The sequence below is a fragment of the Erpetoichthys calabaricus genome, chromosome 17 (genome assembly GCF_900747795.2).
Source record: "Erpetoichthys calabaricus chromosome 17, fErpCal1.3, whole genome shotgun sequence".
Taxonomy (NCBI): Eukaryota; Metazoa; Chordata; class Cladistia; order Polypteriformes; family Polypteridae; genus Erpetoichthys; species Erpetoichthys calabaricus.
This window is the reverse complement of record NC_041410.2, coordinates 34,794,278-34,822,137: the sequence shown is the minus strand read 5'-3', so window position 1 is coordinate 34,822,137 and position 27,860 is coordinate 34,794,278. Positions and strand designations below refer to the sequence as shown.

General features: G+C 40.3%; 1 protein-coding gene across 1 annotated transcript in view; it reads left to right on the top strand.

Moving 5' to 3' along the window:
* Positions 1-2,197: 2,197 nt before the first annotated feature.
* Positions 2,198-27,860, top strand: part of LOC114667353 (aminopeptidase N-like) — a 49,921-nt gene continuing 24,258 nt past the window's right edge. Inside the window, exons 1-9 of the mRNA XM_028822622.2 lie at positions 2,198-3,041; positions 9,153-9,295; positions 12,042-12,178; positions 13,533-13,659; positions 14,963-15,117; positions 17,847-17,960; positions 18,294-18,437; positions 24,038-24,103; positions 24,274-24,339. Coding sequence (XP_028678455.1) covers positions 2,419-3,041; positions 9,153-9,295; positions 12,042-12,178; positions 13,533-13,659; positions 14,963-15,117; positions 17,847-17,960; positions 18,294-18,437; positions 24,038-24,103; positions 24,274-24,339 — 1,575 coding nt within the window. The 5' untranslated portion in view covers positions 2,198-2,418. The remainder of the gene's footprint in view (positions 3,042-9,152; positions 9,296-12,041; positions 12,179-13,532; positions 13,660-14,962; positions 15,118-17,846; positions 17,961-18,293; positions 18,438-24,037; positions 24,104-24,273; positions 24,340-27,860) is intronic.

Genomic DNA, 27,860 nt, shown 5'->3' with positions numbered 1-27,860 from the left:
ATCCTCCTACTGTAACACCTAGCAACTCTATAAATGGATGAAAATTCTTTTCTGCGTAATTACGAAACAACTCTGGCGATAGCACACATCCCTCGTCTATTTCCTTTAAGCATCTTGATCCATCTTCCTATTTCACTGTCTATTTCGATTGCTGATGTTTGTTTCCAATACAAATTCTGCAAGAGTCACACATCTTTTCCATCAAAGTCCAAATCATTCAGTATTTCAAAAAGCTCACTAAGGGTTGACAATGTCAATTGCATAGTTTTTCAATGCTGCTGGAGCAGGGTGATGCCCCCAAAGTCCTGGACTGGATTAAGCAGGTTTGAGAATACTATATTATAATCAGTAAAATTAATTAATTACTTTTACAGAGCACTTTTCTAACCTACTTTTCTAACCTCCTCAACGTGCTCTACATAGTCAGTGGGTAGCCACTTCAATCACCACCAATGTGCAGCATCCACCTGGCCATTTTTGCACCAGTATGCTCATCACACGTTATTATGTGGCGAGGAGTCGAGAGCGATAGTTAGCTAATTAGAGATATGGAATGATTAGGGGGCCAGAACGACCAGGCCATATGGGGCAAAAATTTGCCAGGACATTGGCAGGTTACCCTAATTTTTTAAATAATGTCAGGGGATCTTTTGTGACTATAGACAGACTGAACCTTGCTTTTACGTTTAGTGCTTTTACAGCCCCGTGCCCCCATCACTGCACAACAGCACTGGGATCCACAATCAGACCACAAGGTGTGCACCTCCTGATGGCCTCACCAACAGCAACACAAGCTCCTAGATGGTTTTCCATCCAAGTACTATTGAGGCCCAGACATGCTTAGCTTCAGTTGGATTGTCTGTTCTGAAATACAGATTATATGGCTGCTGGCAACGTCTTCTCAAAGTTGGCAGCTTTGTAAGAAGTTTGAAAAAGACCAGTCAAACAGCTTCCTCGTCTGGTTGGTGTGAAGGAGACTGATATCACATTAGAGATTATAATCCTCTTTGTGGGAGTCGAAAGTGGCAAAACAGAAATGAGGGTGGCATTAATAACTAGGCCTTCCTGAACCAGTTGGTGAACTAAGACCTCTCCATTTAGAAATACCACAATTGCCTTATCTGCGGTGGGCTGGCACCCTGCCCGGGGTTTGTTCCTGCCTTGCACCCTGTGTTGGCTGGGATTGGCTCCAGCAGACCCCCGTGACCCTGTGTTAGGATATAGTGGGTTGGATGATGACTGACTGACTGACAATTGCCTTATTCATCCATGAAGCAGACTTAATGTTTTTACATCCAATTACTTTTCCTATTTTGGTAGCACACTTCTCTGCTGAAACTACTGGATTAACAATCAACATACAGGATCGAGCAGTGAGCAGAAGGTGATGGTACAAAGAAAAGACATTTGATATAGCGCCTTTCGAAGGCAAAGCACTTTACAAAATCAGACTCGTCACACAATTCATTGAAGCACAAGCAGGTTAACTGACTTGCTCGGATCTCTCATTGAGCCAGAGTTACTTCTTTTGGCCCCTATTCCACCGTCTGTGGTTTCTTTCCTCTTTCTGGGGAGTGTCGTTCATTCTTCATCAACGTTCATTTCCTCAACTACTCCAGCTTTTACTTCTCTAACTGTACTTCCTGAAGTAGTGCCTTGTTCAGACTCTGCCACTACTTTGAGATTTAGAAAAGGGCGAGCAACTACACTGCGTACTGTGGACTCAGCACTGGCCTCCACCCGCTCACCCACCTTAGAAGGTTCACAGACAGCAGCAGCATTCAAACTTTCAATGTTACCCACCTCGGTTGGTGTCGTCTCTCTGACAAGCTGCGTAACCTCAGCCTTAGCAGGTTAAATGACTTGCTCAGAGCTCTCACCGAGCCAGAGGTTGAACTGAGCCACCATCCTTCTGGAGCAATTACCCCAAGAGCTTTTGTAACTGTGTCCTTATCTCTAGACTGCCTTGTGATGGCGCAGTTTATGAAAGGTACTATATAAAATAAATATTGATTGCAGATACAAATGTATGTCAGGCTGCACTGTCTGTGCTGGGAGAACCATAACCCTAACCTGCCAAGTAACTTCAACCCTACATCTGTTGTGACTGACTAAAAATGAAGGAAAAATACGCCTGCTGTATTTTCCATATGTGCTAATTTCTCTTTTTTTCATCTCTTCTTTTTCTCTGGCACAGAAATTGCTAACCAAAGAGGCATTTCAGAAGTTCTCCACCTTTGTCTCCTCCCTGGCTGAACATTGCCCACTTTTTATGTCAGTAGCCTGCTCTCCTTTATCTGAGATAATCTGAAGAGGTGTGGCTTGGATAATTAAAGGACACTGACAATAGGGATATAAAAGCGAGCCGGAGGGTAGGCACAACCTCTTTACTCCAAGAGCTGCACAGAAGAATTAGACATGGGCAAAGGGTTCTACATCAGCAAGACCTTGGCAGTGGTGGGCATCCTGTTTGCAGCTGCAGCTGTTGCCACCATCATTGCCCTAGCAGTGGTCTACTCTGAAGCAAAATCCACAAACAAGGAGACTATTAAAACCTCAACTGCTCCTGAGGTGACCACTAAGGTGACCACTCAGGTGACCAGTCAAACCTCTCATCCGACCACCTCTCTTCCACCGAATTACATATGGAATAGATACAGGCTGCCGGACTCTCTTGTTCCAATATCATACGATGTCTTGCTTTGGCCAAGGTTAGAGCCAGACATGCACATCTTTACTGGAAACTCCACAGTCATCTTCAAATGTAAAAATGCAACCAACTACATTCTGATTCACTGCAACAAGCTAAACTTGACAAAGTTTGGAGATCACTATGCCATAATCAGTGCTGAAGGTGGCTCAAAGGATCCGGTAATTCTCAAAAGCTTTATGGAAGAAAAGACTCAATACCTGGTCCTGCAGCTCCAAGAAGAGTTGGAAGTTGAGAAGTCCTACAGACTATTCACAAGTTTTGTGGGAGAGCTGGCAGATGACTTAGCAGGCTTCTACCGCAGTGAATACACTGAGAATGGACAAAAGAGGTAAGTTGCATATCTAGAGAGAAATAGTAATACAGTCGATTCTGCTTAATTGAGACACATTAGGACTAGGACATTTTGACCCAATTAAGTGGCTGCCCCAATTAAGCGAATTCCACATAAAATTAAACAATGAATAATTTTCGTTCAATATTTTAATAAATTATTGAAAAGAAATATAAATTACAAGAAAATAATATAAATTGTGAAGAAAAAATAATAATAAATTCCAAATTAAAATAATAAGTAGGTACGTATTTTAATAAATTATTGAACCAAAATATAAATTACCAGTAATGGCGCACTGCATGATAGCGTGCAGCTGAATACACTTGACTTGAGCGTTCCTAGTTTTCATCTTCTTTCTCTGTACAGTGGAACCTCGGTTCACGACCATAATTCGTTCCAAAACTCTGGTTGTAACCCGATTTGGTCGTGAACCGAAGTAATTTCCCCCATAGGATTGTATGTAAATACAAGTAATCCATTCCAGCCCATATGAACTGTATGTAAATATATATATTTTTTAAGTTTTTAAGCACAAATATAGTTAATTAAACCATAGAATGCACAGCGTAATAGTAAACTAAATGTACAAAACACTGAATAACACTGACGCTGCCTGTGTGTGTGTCTCTCTCTCTCTCGTGCTGCCTGTGTGTGTGTGTCTCTCTCTCACGCTGCCTGTGTGTGTGTGTCTCTCTCTTGCGCTGCCTCGGTGTGTGTCTCTCTCTCTCTCTTGCGCTGCCTCGGTGTGTGTCTCTCTCTCTCTCTTGCGCTGCCTGTGTGTGTGTGTGTGTGTCTCTCTCTCTTGTGCTGCCTGTGTGTGTGTGTGTCTCTCTCTCTCGTGCTGCCTGTATGTGTCTCTCTCTCGCGCTGCCTGTGTGTGTGTGTCTCTCCCTCTCTCTCGCGCTGCCTGTGTGTGTGTGTCTCTCTCTCTCGCGCACCTGCGTGTGCGTGTGTCTCTCTCCCGTGTGTGTGTCACACTCTCTCTCTCTTGCTCGCTGCACAGGAAATGCACAGGGAGAGACTGAACACGAACAAATCGAAAGGTAAACTGGCTTGTTCGTATACCGAGTGTGTGGTCGTGAACAGATGCAAAAGTTTGGCAAAGTTTTTGGTCGTAAACTGATTTGTACGTGTTCTGAGACGTTCGTGAACAGAGGTTCCACTGTACGTTTATCATTTATTTTCTCCATCCTAGTGGCCCGCTTCTTCCCTTCTGTCGTTGGCATCTTTTCACATTAAAACTAATTAAGTCAGTGTTTGTGTTGCACTTACTTAGTACGTTTTCCTTAATTTTTCACATGAGCTGGCACTTAAATCATTCTTGAGGCAGATTGAAGACTTAAGATATGAAGAGGTAGGGGAAGTGTGGCGAAGGTGGTAGGGATGAGAACGGCACCCATACGCTGCACCGCCGCCCTGCTGAGAGTTGATTCTACAATAAAATAAAAAGATTAATAACCTTGGAGGTCAATCATCACCCTGAAAGCGGATAGCAGATGTCACGTAGTATATGTGTACCAAATTTCAGGTCAATCGGTCAAATGGTTTGTGAGCTGATTTAAAATCCTGGACAGACAAACAAACAGCCACGGTAGCACATTATATAAGAAGAAAACAAAATAATATAAAGAACAGGTCTGAACACCATCAGACAGACACCACCACTTTATAAAAACACACGTTTACTAATAAACACAATCCTGCACAGCACACAGTACTCCCAGCGCCAATCACCCTACACACGGGCCTTCTCTCCCTGTCCGTGGGCCACCTTTCCTCTCCTCATGGGAGCTTCGTTCTGCTCCCGCTCCAAACTCTCACTCCCTGATTGTAGGGAGGCGGCCCCTTTTATTTCCACCCAGATGTGCTCCAGGTACTTGATGTTCTTCCGGCAGCACTTCCTGGTGTGGCGGAAGTGCTGACCTTGCTCCCGGAAGCATTCCAGGAGTTTCTGGAAGGTCCTTCCTCCACCTTCTCAGGTGTGGCAGAAGTGTCGATCTCCCGGGCTCCATGACGCTCGGGGCGCCCCCTGGTGGTGTCCACGGGCCCCAGTGGGCTTGAGCCTGCTTGCTCCTTCCCCGTGGTCCCCTCAACATCCAGGGCGGTTGCCCCCTCGTGGCCTGGGGGACATATAAGTCACCTCCCAGTCCTTCCAGGCATCCCGGCTGGGTCTGACCCCCAGCTTCCTGTGACACCGTGAAGAAAAAATAATAATAAATTCTAAAGTAAAATAATTAGGTATGTACATACAATTTAATTCTGCAGAAATGCATCAAGTGTAGTCTGTCTTTTGTTTCTGTAAGTTTGCACTTCTACAAAATCAGCACAGATATTCATTGTGGATGTAGGGCTTCCTTCATTGCCTTCCTGCATAAAATAACGCTGTAACCCAACTATACATTTTTTGCCTCCTGGTTAGTCACAGGAAACAGGTGGCAACAGGTGGGTCATCATCATCATTTTCTTCATCAGATTTTTGATGTTTCGATTTAATGACTTCAATAATTGCATCCTCACAGTCTTCACTTTCATCATAACATGGTAAATCGTCATCTATAGTGAGCCTACGGTGGCTTGTATTAAATGGCTGGCTTTTAATTTTATCCAGCAAAGCAGTTTTACCTGAAAGTGTAAAACCTTTTCTTGGCATCTTGGCAAGGGTTCTACATTTTTAAATAAAATTGACAAAAAACAAGTTTACTCATACGTTATATGTACACGTGAGGTGGTGTAGGGGTAACTGAATACGGTACGGTAGTGGTGATGGTAGACTATTAAGCAGACACATGCTACTCCACTCTAAGATTGTACTAGCCGAACTTACTTGTACTTCTTCGACGGGCAATGATAGATGACTGACTGGCAGCACACATCTACTTCTGTCCCAATTAAGCTGAATATTGTCCCAATTAAGCATTTAAATTATGTATTAGTTTATTAGTTTGGTTTTCGTTCCTTGAGATTTGGCCCAAATAAGCGGCTGCTCCAATTAACCAGTGCCCAATTAAGTGGAATCGACTGTATATGACTCAAAAACAGACATACTGTATGATACTTCTGCTCTTCTATTCACACCCTGTCATTAGCCAAACCTTACCTTTAAAATCTGTCAGGTCAGGCAAAAATATTTAGTGTGTTGTTTTCAGTTGCTTTTTGATAAATGTTAGCATTCATCCTTCTCTCTACTTCCTGTTCACCCTGTTTCATATCAAGGGTTTTAAGAGTGGTGCCCACTTGGCAAAACCATGAAGGAAGACTGGGGGTAGAGTGCTAGTGCATTGCAGAGGCCATTCACTCACTCACTCACTCACTTCAGAGCCAGTTTACATTTTGGAGATGCACTTTAGCAGGAAACCAACAATATTTGGAGGAAACCCCACACAGACACAGATTGGGGGGACACATAAAGAGGCTGGGATTCAAACCCTATGAAGTAGTTATAGTCGGACACCATGCCAACTACAGTATATAAGTATGCCAATGGATTTTTAGGTTCATAAAGCCCTTAGAGGGTGACATGGTGGTAGCACTGGTGCCTTGCAGTAAGGACACCAAGGTTCACGTCCCATGTCCTCCTTGTGCAGAGTTTGCTATTTTCCCCATTTCTGTGTTTCCTCCCACTGTCCAAAAATATACAGATTAGGTGAACTGGCAATGCTAAACTGGCCTTAGTGTGAGTGTGTGTGTGCGTTCACCCTGTGATGGACTGCCATCCTCTCCAGGGGATTCTCCTGCTTTGCTCCATATGCTTCATGGGATAGGCTCCAGCTTCACCACAGCCCTGCTCAGGATATGGTGGGCTTAGAAAGTGGATGGATGGAAAACTGCTAGATGTCAAAGAATACACAAATTATAAAAGGTGTAGAGGAAAATATGTACTCCCTGATTTCTTGATTCTTTAACAATATGTGTAACCACTAAAAGCATTGAATCACTATATGATATTTTTACAATGTATTATTTTAAAATATCAATACAACACAAGCATTTTAAGTCAATAAGTTGGTCACAGTAATGTATCAGAACTGTTGTCCAACTGCCACATTTGAATCACCTTTCTATCACACTACACTAAGTCATAGTAAGTTATAAATACGAGAGACATAAACATTTCCAAAGAGTTTAGAGTGATCAAGAATGGTCAGCAACTTCTTTGATTACCTTAAAAGAAATGCTATAATTAAGAAAAGGCTAGAACAGCCCGGAGGATTTTCAGTTGCTCCTTGCAGGATAAATGCCGTTTTCTCTGATCATGAGCGGCAATGGACATCACCGTTCCACAAAAGGCAGGCAAGGATTCCTCTAACTCAGGGGTCCTCAATCGCGGTCCTGGAGGGCAGCAGTGCCTGCAGGTTTTTGCTCCAACCCATTTGCTTAATAAGAAGCACTTATTGCTAAAGTAAGATTTCTGCTTCACTTTAGTTGTCACGCTCATTAGGATTTTGAAACGTTTTTGCTTATTTTAGTCTTAAACAGCTGTAGTCTTGGTTTTTAATTGTTCCTAATTATCAATAAGATGCAAATGACAAAAGAGACAAGCATTTCTCCATTTAGCTTGTTACCATTCACACCTGTGTGTATTTAACGTGCACAATTGGGTTTAATTAAATACTTGGAAGGAAAGTGAAGAGAAAAAAGTGAAGGACTAAGAATTACTCCTCCATTTTAGCCTTCAAATCATTTGGATGATATCCTTAGAAAGGGGAAGAAAATCTCGGATATGAGAATGACCTGACATAGCAGAGTTAAAGCACTGACAAGCCATGAAATTAAATTATTGGCAAGAATTGTTTTCTAATTAAGCAACCAGGTTAAAACAAAAACCTGCAGCTACTGTGGCCCTCCAGGACTGTGATTGAGGACCCCTGCTCTAACTGAACTAATGAAGACTTTTATAATTGTGTATTCATTAAGTGTTGATTTACCTGGAAGCTTGATACAGTGCTCTCAGCCAGCCCTCAGATTAAAATTGAAATGGACGCCCCAACCCACAATAAAGCTGTCTGATGATAATTGCAGGCATATTTAATTACCTCAGAGCTGTAACTGGGATTAATTTCTTTTAATGGACTGTATTTATGAGCCACCTTACAAATGTTGCTGAAAATGGTAGCCAGTGAGGTCTATTGTCTATGACACTGGAGTGTGCCGTACAAGGAGGATGGTTCAGCACAACCTGGAGTCACTGTGTGACACTTAGCGGATCACTCAAGTCTGTGCCACACTTAAAAATCGGGAGAGCTCTTCCCTCGAGTTTCTTGTATACTCAGATAAGGGGATGGATATTTGAGGAGTAAACCGCAAGACAATGATTATATTTTTATATTATGTACATTAAAGGGCCATCAGCAACAAATCAAATCAAATTAATAATATATTGAACAATTATTATAAAAGTAAAATTGAATAAATCAGATTCTGCAGCTGCATGAATAAAAGGTAAAGTACCACTTCCAATTAGTGGAAATAGCCCATAAGTTGATAGAAATCTATGTTTTGTTCCTAATACTTGTATGCAAAATTTGGTTGACCTAAGTGAAAGCATACTCAGGTTATCATGTTTAAACACACACACACAGACATAATTCCAAAAATGGTATTTTCTAACTCAGAGAGGTCTAAAACATCGAGATTCATCAAAATCTTGAAATGAAATTTTTGGAGGATTCCAATACTTTCCCTATACTTCATATACGAGAAAGTCAGGGAGGTCTAAAACACTGAGATTCATCAAAATCTCGACATCGGAATCGTCTTTAGATGATTCCAATATTTTCCCTATACTTTGTAAATGAGAAAGTAAAAAAAGAGTATGAATGTGACCTTGGAAAAAGGTGTTCATGGCCAAAATGGTGTTACAAGACATGAAGGTAAAGAAAAAAAAGTGAAGTTACGGAGTCAGTTATAAGCTATCCTGAAATTCAGTGCTGGAATGGTAAAGGAATGGCATCTACTGTATGAGCATTCTTCTTGAAATAAAGTCTTATTATATAATGAATGCGTATGTTTTAGGAAAACAAGCGGAATGATTTTGTGAACACCATATATATTAACATTAATATTTTAAGGTACATTTTGTTCAAGTATGTTTTTTTTATGTTAAAGGTATGTGGCCACCACACAGATGCAAGCTGCAGATGCAAGGAAAGCCTTCCCATGTTTTGATGAACCAGCCATGAAAGCTGTATTCAATATTACCCTGATCCACAAGGATACATTTCATGCTCTGTCCAACAGTCCAGTTAAAGGTAAGCAGATCTTCAAATGTTAACACCTGAGCCCAGCAATCTGTCAACAGACTGTGCTTGTCACATCCAATGCATTGATATAGATAGTGTAATAAAAGGAAATGGAATCTGGAAAATAGTTGGGGGTCTGTTTAATAAGAAGCAGTCAGTTGTAAATAAAGTGAACACACAGTGAGAAGTCTTTGAAGATGGATACTTCCAGCTAGACTATGCTAGTGCCAAAATGTAAACTCCCATCATATCGTAGTTCTGTCGTCTTGAGAAGATGGTTTTAAAATGAACTTCTGACATCTCTTATGCTCACATTGTTGAAGTACTGGAAAACGCTGGGATTTTGGGAGCTGGGCTGAGGTAACGTCAGAGGCCCTCCATTCTAGAGGCAAATAAGGGTAGGAAGATTCAGGCTTCTTGTGAGACACTCTCTGATAGATAGATAGATAGATAGATAGATAGATAGATAGATAGATAGATAGATAGATAGATAGATAGATAGATAGATAGATAGATAGATAGATATGAAAGGCACTATGATGATAGATAGATAGATAGATAGATAGATAGATAGATAGATAGATAGATAGATAGATAGATAGATAGATAGATAGATAGATAGATATGAAAGGCACTATATGATAGATAAATAGATATGAAAGGCACTATATGATAGATAGATAGATAGATAGATAGATAGATAGATAGATAGATAGATAGATAGATAGATAGATAGATATGAAAGGCACTATATAATAGATAGATAGATAGATAGATAGATAGATAGATAGATAGATAGATAGATAGATAGATAGATAGATAGATAGATAGATAGATAGATAGATAGATAGATATGAGAGGCACTACATAACAGATAGATAGATAGATAGATAGATAGATAGATAGATAGATAGATAGATAGATAGATAGATAGATAGATAGATAGATAGATATGAAAGGCACTATATGATAGATAGATAGATAGATAGATAGATAGATAGATAGATAGATAGATAGATAGATAGATAGATATTTTATTTTATTTTTAAAATGTCCTTTATTTTAAACAGTGACAAAAACATTAACATAACAATATACACATTCAATTTACATAAAAAAACCAAGCGTCATAATAAACAAGAGAGCCATACATCCGACCCCAACTACTCTCCTTTACACTCCTCCAACTCCGCACATTAATAAGAACTTTAACAGTAAATATTTCATTATGACACAAAGACCACCTTTACTCCCCCTTTACACTCCTCCTACTCCGCACATTAATAAGAACTTTAACAGTTAATGATTCATTATGACACAAAGACCACCTTAACTCCCCTTTACATTCCTCCTACTCCGCATATAAATAAGAACTTTAACAGTTAATAATTCATTATGACACAAAGACCACCTTTACTCCCCTTTACACTCCTCCTACTCCGCACATTAATAAGAACTTTAACAGTTAATAATCTATTATAACACAAAGACCACCTTTACTCCCCCTTTACACTCCTCCTACTCCGCACAATAATAACTACATGATGTTGATGCCCACCATTACTTTTTGTTAGTCCCAGTTGAACACCAGTTCACCCCCCTCCACAGCACACAGTACCTGTCGTGTCCCCCACATGTCGCTAAACATTTCTAAATTGTTTGTTAATTTATGGTAAATTAAATCGAGTTTCAGTCTACTTTTAATTAAAATTTTAAAGAGCAGCAGAGCGTCAGTCCCCATGAGGTTCTTCTCTTTATTTCTTCTTGTTTTTAAAATTGCCAACTTGGCCTGACCTATGAGGAAATTTCCAATAACACATTTATTCTTATTGTTTTGGTAATAATTAATACCAAAGACAAAGCAAATAGTAGAGAACTTAAAACCAAATCCACCAAGAAGGAAGTCCAAGAACAGGAACAACGGCTTCAGCCGTTCACAGTGAATGAATAGATGAAAAATGGTTTCTCTCACATTACAGAACGGGCACTGGTCAGTCTCTGAAACTTTAATTGTAAACAGAAACGAGTTTGTGGCTAATGCCGAGTGTGTTATCCTCCACTGCAGATCTCCAAGTCTTTTCTGCAATGGAAGTTTATAATAAGCTCTCCATGAAGGTGTGATGTTCTCAGAGACCTGCAGTTCCTTCCTCCACAGTGTGTCTGGTAACTCCTTCATTTGATTATAAAATGTCACTTTAACACATAGTTTATATAGTTCTTTTTTGGTAAACAGTTCAAAGTCTTTCTCAACTAGAGTACCAAAACGGAGAAGGTGCCCAGGCCTGTCAGTGTGGTCAGTGACATTTGGCCTCACGATAATGGCAGGCGATGCCATCTCTGCCTCTAGTGTGTCCTCACCTAGATAGATAGATAGATAGATAGATAGATAGATAGATAGATAGATAGATAGATAGATAGATAGATAGATAGATAGATAGATAGATAGATAGATAGATAGATAGATAGATAGATAGATAGATAGATAGATAGATAGATAGATCGTTTTTTCCTTTATATGTACATTCTAGGCCGTTTGGTGACTCTAAATTGGTCCTGAATGTATGATTGTGAGTGGCTATGTGTTGACGCACCTTCCAGTTTGGGTCTTTGCCTTACAACCAGTGCTGTCATTCTGCCTCCAGTAATGAATCAGACCAATGTAAAAATGAATGCATTCAGAAATCAGTTTATGAAGTTCTTTGGTAAACGAAGCATTGCTCCTTTTTGATTTTATTTTTCATCTTGTTAATTGCAGAGGTAATACAGACAACTATAGGCGGAGAAACCTGGGATGTCACCAGCTTTGAGCCAACACCAAAAATGTCTACCTACCTGTTGGCTTTCATAGTCTGTGATTTTGGCAGCATTCAATCCAAAGAGAACAACATTTCGGTATTTTTTGCTTCTTATCTTTACTAACAGATTGTGTTCATATGTCATTTTCTCAAATACAAAAGGGGGAAAAAGCAAACAAGCAGGTGAACAATGGAGTCTTTCAAAGTGCTGCTTGTTGGTAAGCCTCAGGTTTTGGCTCAGAGGCTCTGGGCAGTAGACACAATGCTGGGTGTGCAGGAATTGAAGTAAAACTTGAGTGTAAGAGAGCGAGAGTACAGGGCCTCTGGAGGTGTTAAGAGTGTCCTCACTCTCCATTCCACACGTCTCAAAGGGTGTACAGGTCATGGGTTTCTTAGGAGGAATCAGGATTTCAATGAAGAGGGTGGAAGGGGCAAAAAGCATTGTGCATCTCCTTCATTTCAGAGGCAGAGTGATTAGGATCCCTGCAACTGTCCCAAATGTCCACCACTGACAGGATGCAGAAGCTGATGAAGGTAAGGGACATTGTTGTTAGGGTGTTTCTGTGGACGTGCCTCTTCAGCATGGAATGCAGGGACAGTATCTTTGGTTTCAACAAAGTAGAGTCTTGTTTTCCAGCTATACTGTATTAAAGTGCCTTTTCTGAAAATGTCTATGCTGGAGTTATGGACAGGAGACTTGTCTGATTTGCATGCTTCAGATCCACGTGGACAACTGCAGGCCATTTGTTGGCCAAGGAACAGTTGTGAAGTTCTTTGTCCTTGCCTGGGTGTTTGAGTGATTAGGGGATTTTGACAGACGTCTCTGGACTTGATTTAAAGTTTAGCAGAATGCCTGTGATGAGAGCATATGATAAAGGTGGAAATGCAGGTGCAAGCAGACACCAGTGAAGGCGACAGTCACCTCATTCCTATTATGAGGTGTCACTATGAAACATACGAGGGATGTTCAAAAAGATTCCGCACTTTTATATTTTCATTGAAACAGTGAAGGTGGGAGGAGGAGTAATTGGGCATTAAAAAGTTGGTACAACGCTGGGAAAATTGCATCACAAACGAAGGTGACAATGTAGAAAAGTGGTGTAATTTGTTTTTGAAATTCTTAGTAAATAGTGTTATAAAAAATTGCAGGAACTTTTTGATCGTCCCTCGTATAACATAAGAGGGGACTGGCAGACGAGAAAGGAGCAGTCTACACTTCTGCTTGAAGGCAGATTGAAGGCCTTTCGGGAATACTTAAACTGCTCTCTTCTGACTATCCTTGGACAGGAGGTAGACACTGGAGATGACACCACTTTCTGGACATTAACTTGATATGTAAAAAGTTAAATAAAAAAGCTAAATGAAAAAAGCTGTTTTAAGACACATGCAAAGAGAAGTGCAGTTGGAGTTGGATCGAATTGACACAATGACCTTTTTTGTTAATTTTACAGATTGGTATCTGGGCTCGCAAGAAAGCTATTGATGAAGGCCAAGGAGAGTATGCCTTGAATAAAACAGGATCCATACTTTCTTTTTTTGAAAGCTACTATAATGTAAAATACCCTCTACCAAAATCAGGTGAGTTTAACAAGTACTTACAGAATTACAATAAGCAGAGTGTGCTGCTCATGGGGCAGTTTGATGGTGCACAGAGTGAGAAATATCACATGGGAACTGGCATCCCGGACGGAACACAATTTGGGTCCTTACCTGGCAGGTATGCCTATAATATGGAAGGACCAGGGAGGATATTCAATGCGGAGCAGTTTCTTCCCCAACACATTAGAGGGCAATCTCCCTGGCTTTGGTTTCCCACTTGGATACCCGCAGGTCGGGTTCCATGGGAGCCTCCAGGGGGAGCTCAGGGCATACACAAGCCCTACTTTAAGACTTCCAATTGACCCAGAAGTACTTTCTTTGGGCTGTGCCCCTGGCACCGGAAGTACCCCAGGGTCCGAGATAAAAGAGGAATCTCGACCCCCAGCTAGGCAGAGTTGGGGATGGGAAACAAGAAGGACAACAACTCACCTGGGAGGAATGTTTATTGGGCTGTAGAGAAGGAAGGAGATATTGGAGATATTTTGTTAATAAACAGTGTTTTTTTCCCATGGGAATACCTTGTGTGGTTTTGTCTGGGGTGTTTGGGGGTCTGTGGCGCCCCGTATTGGTCACAGTGCGTCACACTTTGTGAGATGTCGGTGTGAATTGTGATCCAGTCTCTTGCTGCATGTGCTGCACATGGTTTGCATGTTCTCCCAGTGTCTGTGAAGGCTATTATTGAAGTAAACTGTGTATAGATTACGTGGTTTATGGCAGTTGTAGATTTGTCCCATGTGCTGGTACAGAGTATGTGAATGTGTTCATTCTGCCTTGCTCCTCAGGCTGTAAAAATATATGAGAACACACTAGGGACAATTAAGGATTGCCAATGCACCTAACCTGCATGTCTTTGGACTGTGGAAGAAAACCCATGCACACACGGGGAGAACATGCAAACTCCACGCAGGGAGGACCCGGGAAGCGAACCCAGGTCTCTTCACTGCAAGACAGCAGCACTACAATTCCACCACCGTGCCACCCCTTAGGTAAATTAAAGATAAAAATGACACTGAATGCATCAGCAAATTTCAGGGCAACTCAATAGCATAAGAAAATAACTGGAAACACTGTGCCTACAGAGTGTGTGTGTATATATATATATATATATATATATATATATATATATATATATATATATATATATATATATATATATATATATATATATATATATATATATGACTGAAATAGTAGAAGAACAATTTCAGGTCATGTTTTCTTGAAATATTTGTTACCAAGAGCCCTTCAATACATTTACTGTGTGTTGCCTTCTTATTTTCAGATCAGATTGCACTTCCAGATTTCAATGCAGGTGCAATGGAGAACTGGGGTCTTGTGACCTACCGAGAGACTGCTCTGCTGTACTCCCCCGAGATCTCTTCAATAGGAAATAAGGAGCGAGTTGTGACAGTGATCGCTCATGAGCTGGCACATCAGGTAACACGCATGTCCTAAATTGTTTCGTTTGTTTCATTACTGTAGAGATGGTTGATCACAAGTGACCTTCTCAATACATCATAATCCTTAAACATAAGCTAAATGGTAGGTCAGAATAAAGAAAAATGCCAGTTATGGCTGCAACATGATAACATTTTAAAAACCAGTGAAATTAGCAATGTCTTTAAATACTCAGAAGCTCTGTGTTTGTTCTCATTAATATGAAGTTTTTGGGATTTCCTCTGTTATTACCACACAACCACTGAGGTGGCATAATTGGAGGACCAGGAGAGAAAATGTGAGTCAAACAAGCCTGAGTCCAAGCCACACAGTCAGTAGTGCAATCTCCAAAACCAAAATGTAAGACAGAAATCAAGGTCCAAAAACTTCACTGGGAGTGTGCATATATTGACCGACACCTCATGTAGTAATGGGCAAATGAATTATTTAGAGTTCAAGGAAAGAACTGAACTATCAACCTTGGGCTTTAAAGTTTTGGCCATTACACTTGAAAGGACACAATGATCCACCATGGCTGCAAGTTTTCATTCTAACCCTTTTTTTAATGAGTGCCCTGTTTGTGCTGCTAATTAACTTCTTGTGAATTCATTTTAATTGAATTGCTTTTTAAAGATTTGTTTCCCTGAATTTCTTCCACAGTACTTCTGTAATAAATTATTTCATCAAAGGTCGCACATGGCGCAGCAAGCCTCTTGCGTGAGACATGAACAAGCACTGCGCCACCGTGTTCCCATATTTAATAACATGCTTTCATTCCTATCATCATGAAAAAGATATCACGTATACATCTCAGTATTTTAATTATTCAGAGAGCTGTAATATCACGAATGCAATGGATTATGTGTCCTGTCAGAGAAAGAGAAAGCCCATTTAAGAAGCAGGTAGTGATTCATACACATAGAGCACATAGAAGATCAAATACAAAACAAAGCATTTAACGTTCTACTTTAGTTATGATGGGATTTGAGAAACTAGTAAATTTTAAGATAAACTTTACGATATTCTACTTTAATGGCAAAATAAACTATGTGATTAAAGTGGAAATTTCAAAATTAAAGTTGACATTTTGTGCTTTTTTCCTACTGTGTGCCTATTTTTTTTTTGTCTGTACCCTAATAAGCTTTCATATGACACTCAGACGGTGGGCTATGACTCGCCTTTTCACGGCGACTTTGATATGTGACTTCTTTTTTTATTTTGGGCACTGTGCGACTTTGTGAACTTGAGCTTTCAAGTTTCTCCGACACTCTGTCACTTGATCAACTTCCTTTTGTTGTTTATATCACTGTTTAAACCAACAAATAGTACGTTTTTCCTTTACCTCCACTTGGTATTCGCTGAAATTCTTATATTTTTCCCCGTTCTTTTCCCATTGTCTTTTCACAGAAGGCTGAGCTTAAGGGCTATTTATATTGATTTGCATATTCAAAGAGGCATAATTTTGGGAGGAGTTGGGGCGGGACAGAAGGCACGTGCACATGCGTTACTTTTCATGCTGATCGGGATTTATGTAGTGGAAGAACGTGAAAGTTTGCGTATGTACAGATTCCTGCATCTGGATTTTTCTGTGCGTACACACATTCACGCTTTTGTGCTTACGCCATGTTATAGTGTGAGTTCTACGCATGGCGTTATACATGCGGCCCCTGGTCCTCTAATTATGCCACCTCAGTGGTTTTGTGGTAATAACAGAGGAAATCTCAAAAGAGTTAACCTTTCTCATTTGAAGCAAGCATAGATTAAGCAAACATGAAAGAAATCAGTAAAGTGGATCCTGGCTGTTACCTGAAAAGCTGGAAACTTGATAAGGATACATGTCACTCAAATGTTTGAATGTTTTTCTTCTCACAGCAAATCACAGACATATGGGATATGTTACCAAGTAGTGTGGTAGAGAACAGAACTCTACAAACTACAAATCTGAACTCCATGTGATTTTGGAGAAATTAGATGGACTGGATTAGTGAGCATGATGGGCTGAATGGCCTGTTCTCATCAAAGTTGCCAAAATGTTCAAATAAAAAAATCCATTAATATACAAATGAATACATTATGCTCGGTTCTTAGAGGTACATCCAATTTGTAGGAGAAAACTCACGATGAACCCTCTGATACACTTTTTAATTTATGAAGTTTATAGATCATAGCTTTTTTAGGAATTTCTTGAAGATGCTTCAAACATAATGCCTTCAACCCCACCCAATACATTTCTGTGTCATGGAAGTTGGACCCTATTTGAGCTGGAACGAAGCCTAGGCTCTGTGCCAATCTATCTTGTGGTCCACTTACTCATCACATGCACACTCAATTTAGAAGTGCCAGCTGACAAGACATGTAAATCCTTGGAAATATGGGAGGAAAATCAGAGTACTATGAGAAAACCCCATGCAGACAAAGAGAGTCCTGAAAAAAAGAGTCTCAAAAAGAGTCCTGGATTGGTTCCTCCAATTCTGCTGAGAAAGGCTCTGCCCTCAGGACCCTGAATTGGATTAAACAGGTCTGAGAGAGTTAAACTATGACATATATAATATAATAACATGTTGGCTAGGTGCAAGAGTCAGCCTTGTACCCACTGGCTCCAACTTCTCCATCCTGCACAGAATAAGTTCTATAAGAAAGTGGAAGCATGACGTGAGGAGGACTGATCTCTGTATGTTTACTGTTGAACTCTGTGTCTAAAATTTGTTCCATTCCACTCTTTTTTTTAGTGGTTTGGAAATCTTGTGACCTTAAAGTGGTGGAACGACTTGTGGCTCAATGAAGGTTTTGCTTCCTACGTTGAGTACCTTGGTGCAGACAATGCTGAGCCCGAGTGGAATATTGTGAGTTTTCCTCCTCTTTTCAAATGTGTCTGCTTATCAAATGTCATGTGGGGTCATGTCATTTACAAGGTGCTGTCTTCCATTAACTTAAAAGTCTAACAATCTCAAATGGCAGCTTCATCATGAGATGAAAGGTCAGAGTACATGTGACTGGATTTTTTCAGCTTTTGTCAACTGCCATGTCCATGTTATTCCTATTAAGTGAGAAATAGGAAGCTAGGTTAATTTTTTACAAGCACAGGTCCATTGTTTGCCATGTAAAGAATTTTTGCTTTTTCAAGACCTTCCTTATTTGCCTTCATAACTTTGAAACCTCTTATTTGGTCTCTTTAGAAAGATCTTATTGTCCTGAACGACATCCATCGAGTCTTTGCTGTGGATGCCCTTGCTTCCTCTCATCCGCTGACCTCTAAAGAAGAAGAAATCAACACCCCTGCTCAAATCAGTGAACTTTTTGATTCCATCTCCTATAGCAAGGTACTGTACCATTACTGCACAAGAAGAATGAGCTCAGCTGGCAAAGGTCTTTTATACCAAATGAATGAAACTCTGCAGACGGGGCATTTGTGACACTTCAGGCTAGGCAATATTAGATGAAACTTCTGGATAAGCTTTTCTTTCATTTAGATAGATAGATAGATAGATAGATAGATAGATAGATAGATAGATAGATAGATAGATAGATAGATAGATAGATAGATAGATAGATAGATAGATAGATAGATAGATAGATAGATAGATAGATAGATAGATAGATAGATAGATAGATAGATAGATACTTTATTAATCCCAAGGGGCAATTCAGGCTGAAGACACGAAATATACTGCAAGTGATCAAACAATTTATAAATACACCGTTGGGGGCAGAACACATATCTAATGGTACTATGGAGGAGAGTGTTGCCTTTTTTATTTGGAAAGAAAACATTACAACAGAAACTCAATCAGACAAAGTAGAGTAACATTTGCTTTGAAAACAATCTGAAAATTCCCAGCGTTCAAGTCCCACCTGACAAAGGGAAGAATGCAAATAGAGAACTACAGATAAAACAGTTCCCTATATAGAATAAAATAGCTGGTAGAATAAAAAAAGATAAAGACAGACCTGGCATGTTTACTTTAGAATTATATTAGTGGGTTCTTGCCAAGTACAGAAAAAACTTTTGAACAAAAATCGTCACAAAGAGAATTTGACTTTTTTCAATCTGAGGTAATATATGGAACATCACCTTTCCACTGAGATATTGATGATGGATTGGGATCCTTCTAGTTAATCAAAATTGGTCTTCATGTAAGTAACGTGGTATACAATATTACAGTCAGTGTTTTGTAACACACTCAGCTGAGTGTCCCAAAGGTATATGCCAACTGTAGCCCTTATTTGTTCACTTTTACCAGTTGGTCACTATCAGGGATGACTGCCACAGTAGCTAAAGACTTGTCCCTTTCTTTAGATTTGTGACCCCAGGCAACAAAATGAAGAACCAAAACAAGCAGAACAGAAGCTTTACACCAGGGGTCTCTAACCTTTTTTCCCCTGAGAGCTACTTTTACAAAATGAAAATGGCAGAGAGCTGCTCATGTTTTCTGATGTTTATTCTCATAGCTTATTTCAACCCAAACAAACTGAATAAACTTGTTTTGCCTGAACATTTACAAAATGTTGGTGTCCACAACTCACATTCTGCATTAAAACATCACAAAAAATATTTAGTTCACCTGCAAGTGCATTTTGTATGTCTGTATGCATTTTCCAGGGTATCTCACACTATTGAATTAAAACATGAATGCTGTCAAAACAAAACAATGTAATTCCAAATATACAGATATTTCTTATTCATTTGTAATTTAGTTCCATGTCACTGTGTCACTTTATTCACATGTCTAGTTGCATGTGGGATGTGTTTTTTAGTTAGTCAGATGACTGGCACTGCATGGAGTCAACAAGAGAGGCAGGTGTATGGTGGAGTGGAGCCACTGAGGTTTACTCTTATGGAGTCATTTAAATGTTCGTCTGTCAGTCTTGTTCTGAACTTTAATTTCATGACATTCATGTCAGACTTACAGAGGTATGGAGACCCAAACAAAGCAGACATTTTCAGAGCTGCTTGGTGAAGATTCTTATAGTTATCTCGCTTTACTAAGCTCCAGAAATGCTGAGAATGCTGTTGCGACTTTAACTGCACATTATTTTGAAGGTTTACTAATATATAATATATAAAGTCCTATGTCTCTCTGTCTGTATGTCTGTCTGATTTTCACAAGAGAACTACTTAACGGATTTAGATCAGGTTTTTTTCTATAATTTTCTTGATCATTCCTATTGATTTTGCGACTTCTCTCATTTCGCTATGTATCAGAGTTCGCTTTATTACCGATTTATTTGCGTGAATCAGAGAAACATGCAGCGGGCCGAGTGGGGTGGGGTGTGGCCTTCCTCACTCATTCGCCAGCTTCGGGGCGTGTGCCTTAACTGCGCTTAGCTAGCGAACGAGAGAACAATTGAATTCAACTTTGTTTGATATTTAAAATAAAGTGTTACTTAGGTCTTAATGAGTTTGAGTCCAGATATCCTCTTAAGTGTATGCCACATTGAAAAGATAGATTGCAATTCAGATTGTGGATTGTGATTTTGTGTTAAAAGGATTGTGGTATGATTATTTGGAAAGAGGGACCTCCGTAATTTGACTAATCAAGTTTTCAAATTTATGTAGGATTCATTAACCCTTTGGCGAGCTACTTGGAAAGGGGTTGCAAGCTACCGGTAGCTTGCGAGCGACATATTGGAGACCCCTGCTTTACACTTTTATTTGTACCTTTATAGATTAACTTAAGATTGCTAAATATGACCAAAAAGAGGCAAATGAGTTTAAAAACATAATACCTATACAAAATGCAGAGGCAGCAGTTCTTTTTGTTAGATGGCTACACGTGTAATATGTTTAGACTACCAGGTGGCTCTTTGTCTTCATAAGATGGCTGATCTCTGATTCGGGGTAGCCTCTGTTTAGATAGAATATCAGAGACACTGAGCTTCTTTGTTCACCTAAATTTATGCCAGTCCTGTGGCTCCCTTGATGAACCTCCCACACAAATGAGACATCGTAGTACAGGCTGACTCCTCCTGCTTCATTCCTCATGCCTTTTGACCAGTCCAGTAAGTCCCTTGGCATAGGTCTTTCCTAAGATCGTATCTATACTAGTTTTAGCCTGGTAAGTACAAGAATGGGTTTTTTCTTAAGTACATATTTTATTTATTTATTTATTTATTTATTAAGCACTTTAAAAACAACATCAAGGCTCACCAAAGTGCTGTACAATAAAACCCAACATATCAGACACACAATAACCAAAGGGTAAAAGAAACAGAAACACATAAACACATAAGAGCTGAAGAAATTCATAATAAAAAATACACAGATAGTCAACATATCATACTGGTTTAAAAGCCAGGGTGTAAAAGTGTGTTTTTTAAATAGCAAGTGAAAAAGCCTGCCTAATGTGCAAACACAAATCCTTCCAGAGTTTTGGAGCTGCAACTGAAAAAGCCCGATCACCTCTGAGTTTGCATCGTGTCTTAGGGACAAGTAAAAGAATCTGGTCTGCTGACCTGAGAGAGTGAGATGGTACATAAGGGTGCAGCAGTACCGACAGATAAAATGCGGCACAACCATTAAAGGATTTAAAAACAAATACAAGGATCTTATAATGGATTCGAAAATGAACTGGAAGCTAGTGAAGTGAAGCCACAAACGGAGTAACATGCTCATGCTTACTTGTACCAGTTAAAAATCGAGCAGCGGCATTTTGCACCAGCCATAGGTGAGCAATTGTGGCCTGGCTAATTCCAAACTCGAAGCGCATTGCACTAATCTAGACGAGAGATTATAAAAGCACGTATCGCTGTTTCAAAGTGGCGTTTAGACAAAACAGGCTTGATTTTTGACAGCCGTCTCAACTGGAGAAAGCAAGATTTTACCACGCATTCACATGGCTATCAAGTGTTAAGGTAGAATCCATTTTCACACCTAAATTTGTGATCATGGATATCTCATATTGAGCCACAGTGAAAAGGTTGAAGCAGGGGTTCCCGCTTGTGCCATTGGGTCTAAATCGCATGACTTCTGTGTTGTTCTCATTAAAATTTAGAAAATTTAGAAAATTGAATGCCTTCCAACTCCTGATGTCAATAAAGCAATCAAGCTGGGGCTGGACGGAGCATGGACCAGAGTATTCTAGAAAGTTGATTCTGTTCATCTGGACATAGTTTTTTTCCGATACGTTTCATCACTCATTCAAGTGACTTCCTCAGTCTCAGTTGACTGCAGGTTTCTCCAACCTTATAAACAGTACCTTGGCCTAATGACCAAACTAGCACCATTGACTAACAATGGGCCGTGTGATCAATGATATGCAAATTGTCAATTGATCAGTGGCCATGAGTACCGTTCACAGAGAGCTGGGGAATGGCTGCAATCTCCGCATTGTAAGATGGTGAAAAATGTACCCTTAGGCCCCCTCCTCAGTTCAGAGATGGTCGTTCCTTTTTCATGTAAATGGCCTCCTTGACTCCTCGCTCAAACCAGTGTTCCTCCCTGTCCAGGATGTGCACATCTTCATCACTGAAAGAGTGACCACTGTCTTGTAGGTGTAAATAGACTGCGGAGTCCTGGCCTGTCAAGGTAGCTCTTCTGTGTTGTGCAATCCGCTTCACCAGTGGTTGTTTGGTTTCCCCGATATATGATTCATAGCAATCCTCTTGGCACAGATGAACAGAATCATCTTTCTAGAATTTTCTTACCTGGATTATTGAGCATGCATCGAGACATGGACCAGGGCGCTTTAGAGGGAAATAAACCTGACAGTCGTCCGCACAAAAATGAAAGGAAATACTGTGTTTCCGGAAAATAGCGCTGAGTGGCAGCAGATACAAGGAGAACAGAAGAGGTTCCAGGATGGAGCCCTGTGGTACCAGGGGGAGGGCAACAGAGGTGAAGGTAAAATCATCATCATATTTTTGTCATAATATTAAATGACACCATCCTCATGACAGATGGAGATGAAAATATCTTCAAATTTGCTTGATTTAATATAGGGTAGGAAATCATCATCAATAAACATGTAATCAATTCATGAATAACTAGAAGAAAAGAAATTCTCTTGAATTTGGGCACAGACATCCTTGTGGGTTAGGGAGTTTATGATCCATAATAAAATGTACAATAGCTGTTGTAGTTTTTGATGCTATAGTTGCAGTTCCTAAAGACCCATCTAGTCTGGATTTAATTCACAATTATAGTGTTCAGCCATTGTAAGTTTATGAATGCTTATATTGGGGGATAATACGAAAACCATCCATCCATCTTCAAAACGAGCAAGCATAGGGTGCAAGGATGGAACAATCCCTGGACAAGGTGCCAGTCCATCGCAGGCTGAACATACACACCCACACTAAGGCTAACTTAGCATCACCAATCCACCTAACCTACTTCAGTACATATATGTTACCCAGTATTAATTTACATTCATATTAGCACCCCCACACCATGACATATCACCCTTCACAATGCTACACTACGTCCATTGATACAAAAGGAATTGTTCCATGGATTAAAATTCCAGTACGCCTGGAGTGCGGTCTTTGTTATCTGCAAGAAGTGATTCATTTTTCCAACAGCATTAATATGATGAATTCATTCCAATAATGTATTTATCCATTCGTTGATTAAGTTTGTAAGCCTGCTCTGTCCTAAGCAGGTTATCCTTGCAGCAAGAAAGGAAGCAAGCATAGGTGGGATGAATGTTTAGCACAAATCACGCAGAGAGCAAGAGACACCCATAGCCTCTCAGTTTGGGAGACATCAAGAACAGACAAGAGAATGTGCAAACTTTGAACAAACAAGAGCTTGGCCTGTGGACCAAATCCAAACCTCTGGAGTTGTAGTTGGGTAGTCATAGCCATTGAGCTTTTATCAAAGTGTTGTCAATGTGTAACAATTCAGCCTCTAATCTTAATATGTTTTTCATTTTCTTTCGTTGTATTTCATTCATTTGCCTTCTGCTTATTCTGTCTACAGGGAGCATCTGTTTTAAGAATGCTGTCTGAATTTCTGACTGAAAACGTCTTTCTTCAGGGACTGACGGTAAGTTTTCTCATGTATTTGGCTATCCATTTTCTAAATCTATCATTCCAGATCAGGCTCCTTGTAGAATACTCAGCTTATTTTATACATGCATTGGGTTGGTTCTGTTTACTGTGTAGTAAAGTGTGCCAATTGACACATTCATTATGCTTATTCTTTTTATTTTGCAGTCCTACCTGACAGCCTTTGAATATAGCAATACCGTGTACGAGAACCTTTGGGATCACTTGCAACAGGTGAGATAAGAAAAGGAGAAGCGATAGGAGAATGATGGATTTTATTACACATGTGAAATGTGGTTCATTCATCCAGCTAATGTTCAGTCTTTATGTGACATTTTAGTATAATGACCTCTTATGGGATTCAAGTCCACCATCACATGCTCTGCTGCTCTAATGGCTGAGCAGAAACATTAATGTGTCTCCAAGACCTTAGATGAGGTCCAGGCTGTTTCATATTGTGTTCACGTAGAGGGGTAAAAGTGTTTTAATGTAAACACTAGCATGTAAAAAAATATATTCACAGAATGCATGACAATTGTATTTAGCCTTACATTTTTAATGCTCTTGCTCAACTCCATTTGAACAACACAACTAGTGTTAAATTGGAGGACCTTGCATACTTGGCTGAGGTGATGCCCACCATGAGGTGAGGCAAAGGCCAAATGTACTTTTACATTTTCATTTATGTGCTAAGCAGATGCTTTTACCCAAAATTAATTTACAAACGAGGTCAACATAATGGAGCGTACTGGGGAACTGTTTAGAAGCAAGTGTGACAGGACAAGGTGACAAAATTGATCACCACAAGTGAAGAGCTCAGAACGAGATCAAAGTGAGTTACAACTGCAGTTCTGCAAAAACCTAACAGTTGATATCAGTTATACAGAAATCCACCAAATAAGAGAGTCTTCACATGCTTCTTAAAGAAAATGCGGGAGTCAGCAATTCAAATGGAGGTGGGCAACTCACTCCACCAGTCAGGAGCTACACATGAAAAGATTGTGGATTGAGACTTGGCACTTTGCAGATGCGGCATCACCAGACACCAATCATCAATTGCCTTGAGTGGGCGAGAAGGAGTATAGGAGCCAAATAACCCTGGAGGCCCCCTTCTTTAAAGGCCTGTTTTTTTGGGGGGGTGACTTCAATTTCATGGTAACCTCATTATCTATGGCATTTCTAAGAGCAGTGTGAGATTCTTCTAATGCTTCTTAACTAACAAAGCAATGTTTTCACATATAAATCAACATAAAATGTCTGTTGGTGCGTGCTGTGGTTGCTGTTGGTGTCTCTAGCAACAGGAGCTGCGTGGGGGGCGGCTCAATGTCCAGCAGGAATGCGTGGCTGCCTGGAAGTCTTTCCATAGCAGGTGGGTGACGGTGGCAGTCGCAACGTGAAGGAATCTGGTTTGTACCGCTTGTCATCATAAGTGTCGGACCTCCCAGGCGAACGTTGCTGTAGGCACATCAGCTACACAAATGTGTTCAGCACCATGATGGGGCCGATCCACTGATACTGGTACATCACTTTCGTTTTTTGATCTCCATCTCCAAATCACTTGCATCAGTTTTGAAGTCCAGAAAAGTCAGAGTCCGATTCAGCGATAACATGCAAAGTGTTGCCCATGGAGTATGTTGCTTTGTGCATTCACTTTGGTTTCTCGTTAGATGTCAACTCCATTTTAGAAGTTGTTTGCTCTTCACTACTCAGGCCTGCACAGGGGATCGAGGTCAAATCAACGAAGCTAACTTTCCTCATAGCAAAGGAAAGTCGAATTATAACATAACAGCAAGTTTTGTTGTAGTTTTACAGCTGACTACCGTCCTCTACCCCTGAATTTCAACAACAGTCGACATCAGCCCTGAAAGAGTTAAACACATTGAGGGAGTCGTAATGTCCAGTGGAGGTGGGCAGCTTATTCCTCCAGCTAGAAGCTACACATGAAAATAGACTGGTTTGACATTTGATGCTATACAGATATGGCATCATCAGGCGCCATTCATCAGCAGACATGAGTGGAGCGTAGGACCCAAATGACTCCTTCCTTGAAGGCCTAATTTTTGTGTTTGGCTATTTCAATTTCATGTTGACCTCATTATCTATGACATTTCTAAGAGTACAGTGTGTTCACCATTATGTGAGATTCTTCAAACGATTGTTAAACTCATTCTGGGAGCCAGAATGTCCAATGGAGGTGGGCAGCTTATTCCTCCAGCTAGGAGCTACACAAAGAGAGATAAATCCCATTGAGTTGCTGGCTGTGAATCAGGAAGTGGACTTTCAGACAATGAGATGGCTGTGGCCACCGGTGAGATGGCAGCACTAGAAGTTTAATGCACTGAAGTCATTGCTAAAATCTACTAAACCATTGTTTTATTGAAAGTAATATCCAGGAAATCAGAGCACAGGACTGGCAAGAAAATGGCCATGTCAGCTTCACTGGCAGCCATTCAGTTTACATGACATTGTAGTTTTTACCAACAGCCTATAATGGCAGCAAAATTGTTAGGAATTTATTGCACAGCCATTTCTGGCAATTATGCCTGTAACATCTAACAGTCAAATGAAAGTTATTACATAATAAAATTTCATTTTTAAGATACTTTCAGAAAATTAGATGAAATCTCTTTTATACATTCAGTGATGTCAGATAGCACACTTTGACTCAGTCAACAGGTTTGCTTACCTGGCCATTGTTGGTGTGGAGTCTGCACATTTTCCCTGTGTCTGTGTGGACATCTCAAACTCTTTACAGTTTTGGTTCACAGGTCTGTGTGCATGAGTGGACTCTACGATACATTGGCACCCAGGGCAGGGTTGTTCCAGCATCAGTTACCCTGAACTGGATGAAGTTGGTTTGAGAAAGTGACTGTTTCAGATTGTTCTAAGGTGTCGTTACAGTTTATCATGCAGTAAAATGTTATATAGTCAGCATTTAGAAACATTTCTTTGTAAGTTATATTCAGGGTTGTCTAAGATATATATATTGTGTGATGCCCGGGTTGTGTACAGCCCCCCTAACCCTGACACAGACCGGCAGGACGCACCAGTTTTGCCACACAGCACACAGTTTATTGCCATCCACAGCACAAAGTAAAGCACAATCCCTTCTTTGCCGCCAGTCCATCCACTTCCACTCCTCCTCAGGCTTTGTCCTCTTCCTCCTGATTCTAACCATTAACTGTCTCCTGTTTAACTGTCACCGAGAAGAACTCCAGGTGCCCAAAGAGCTTCTTTCGACAGCACTTCCGGGTGTGGTGGAAGTGCTGCCAAATAGGGCCCTGTAAAAGTCCAGGTACCTCCGAGGGTGGCCAAAGAGTCCCAACAGGTTTGAGTTTCCATGTTCACAACCCGTGGCCCTGCTAGAGACCAAGGGGGCTGCGCTCTCTCGGTCCAAGGGAGAAAGGGTCTTGAAAATGCTCTCTCCTTCCATACTTGGGGCATCCTGGCTGTCCACCACAGTGGCAAGGAGAATATGAATTTGCCAAGAGTTTAAATCCTCAAAACTGTGCTCTATGACATACCAACTATTACATATACCCACTATTTTGTGAAATATTTATCCATCTACTTTCTAATTCCATTTATCGAAGCAGGGTCAAAGGAAAAAATGTTGTGCAGGATAGAAACCAGTCCTGGATATGTCACCAATCTGTCACAGAGTACCCACGTGCACTCGACCACTCTCACTCACACCATGCCAGTTTTAACCTACCACTCAGTGAGGCAGCATTCTGAAGGCTCCATAAACAAAA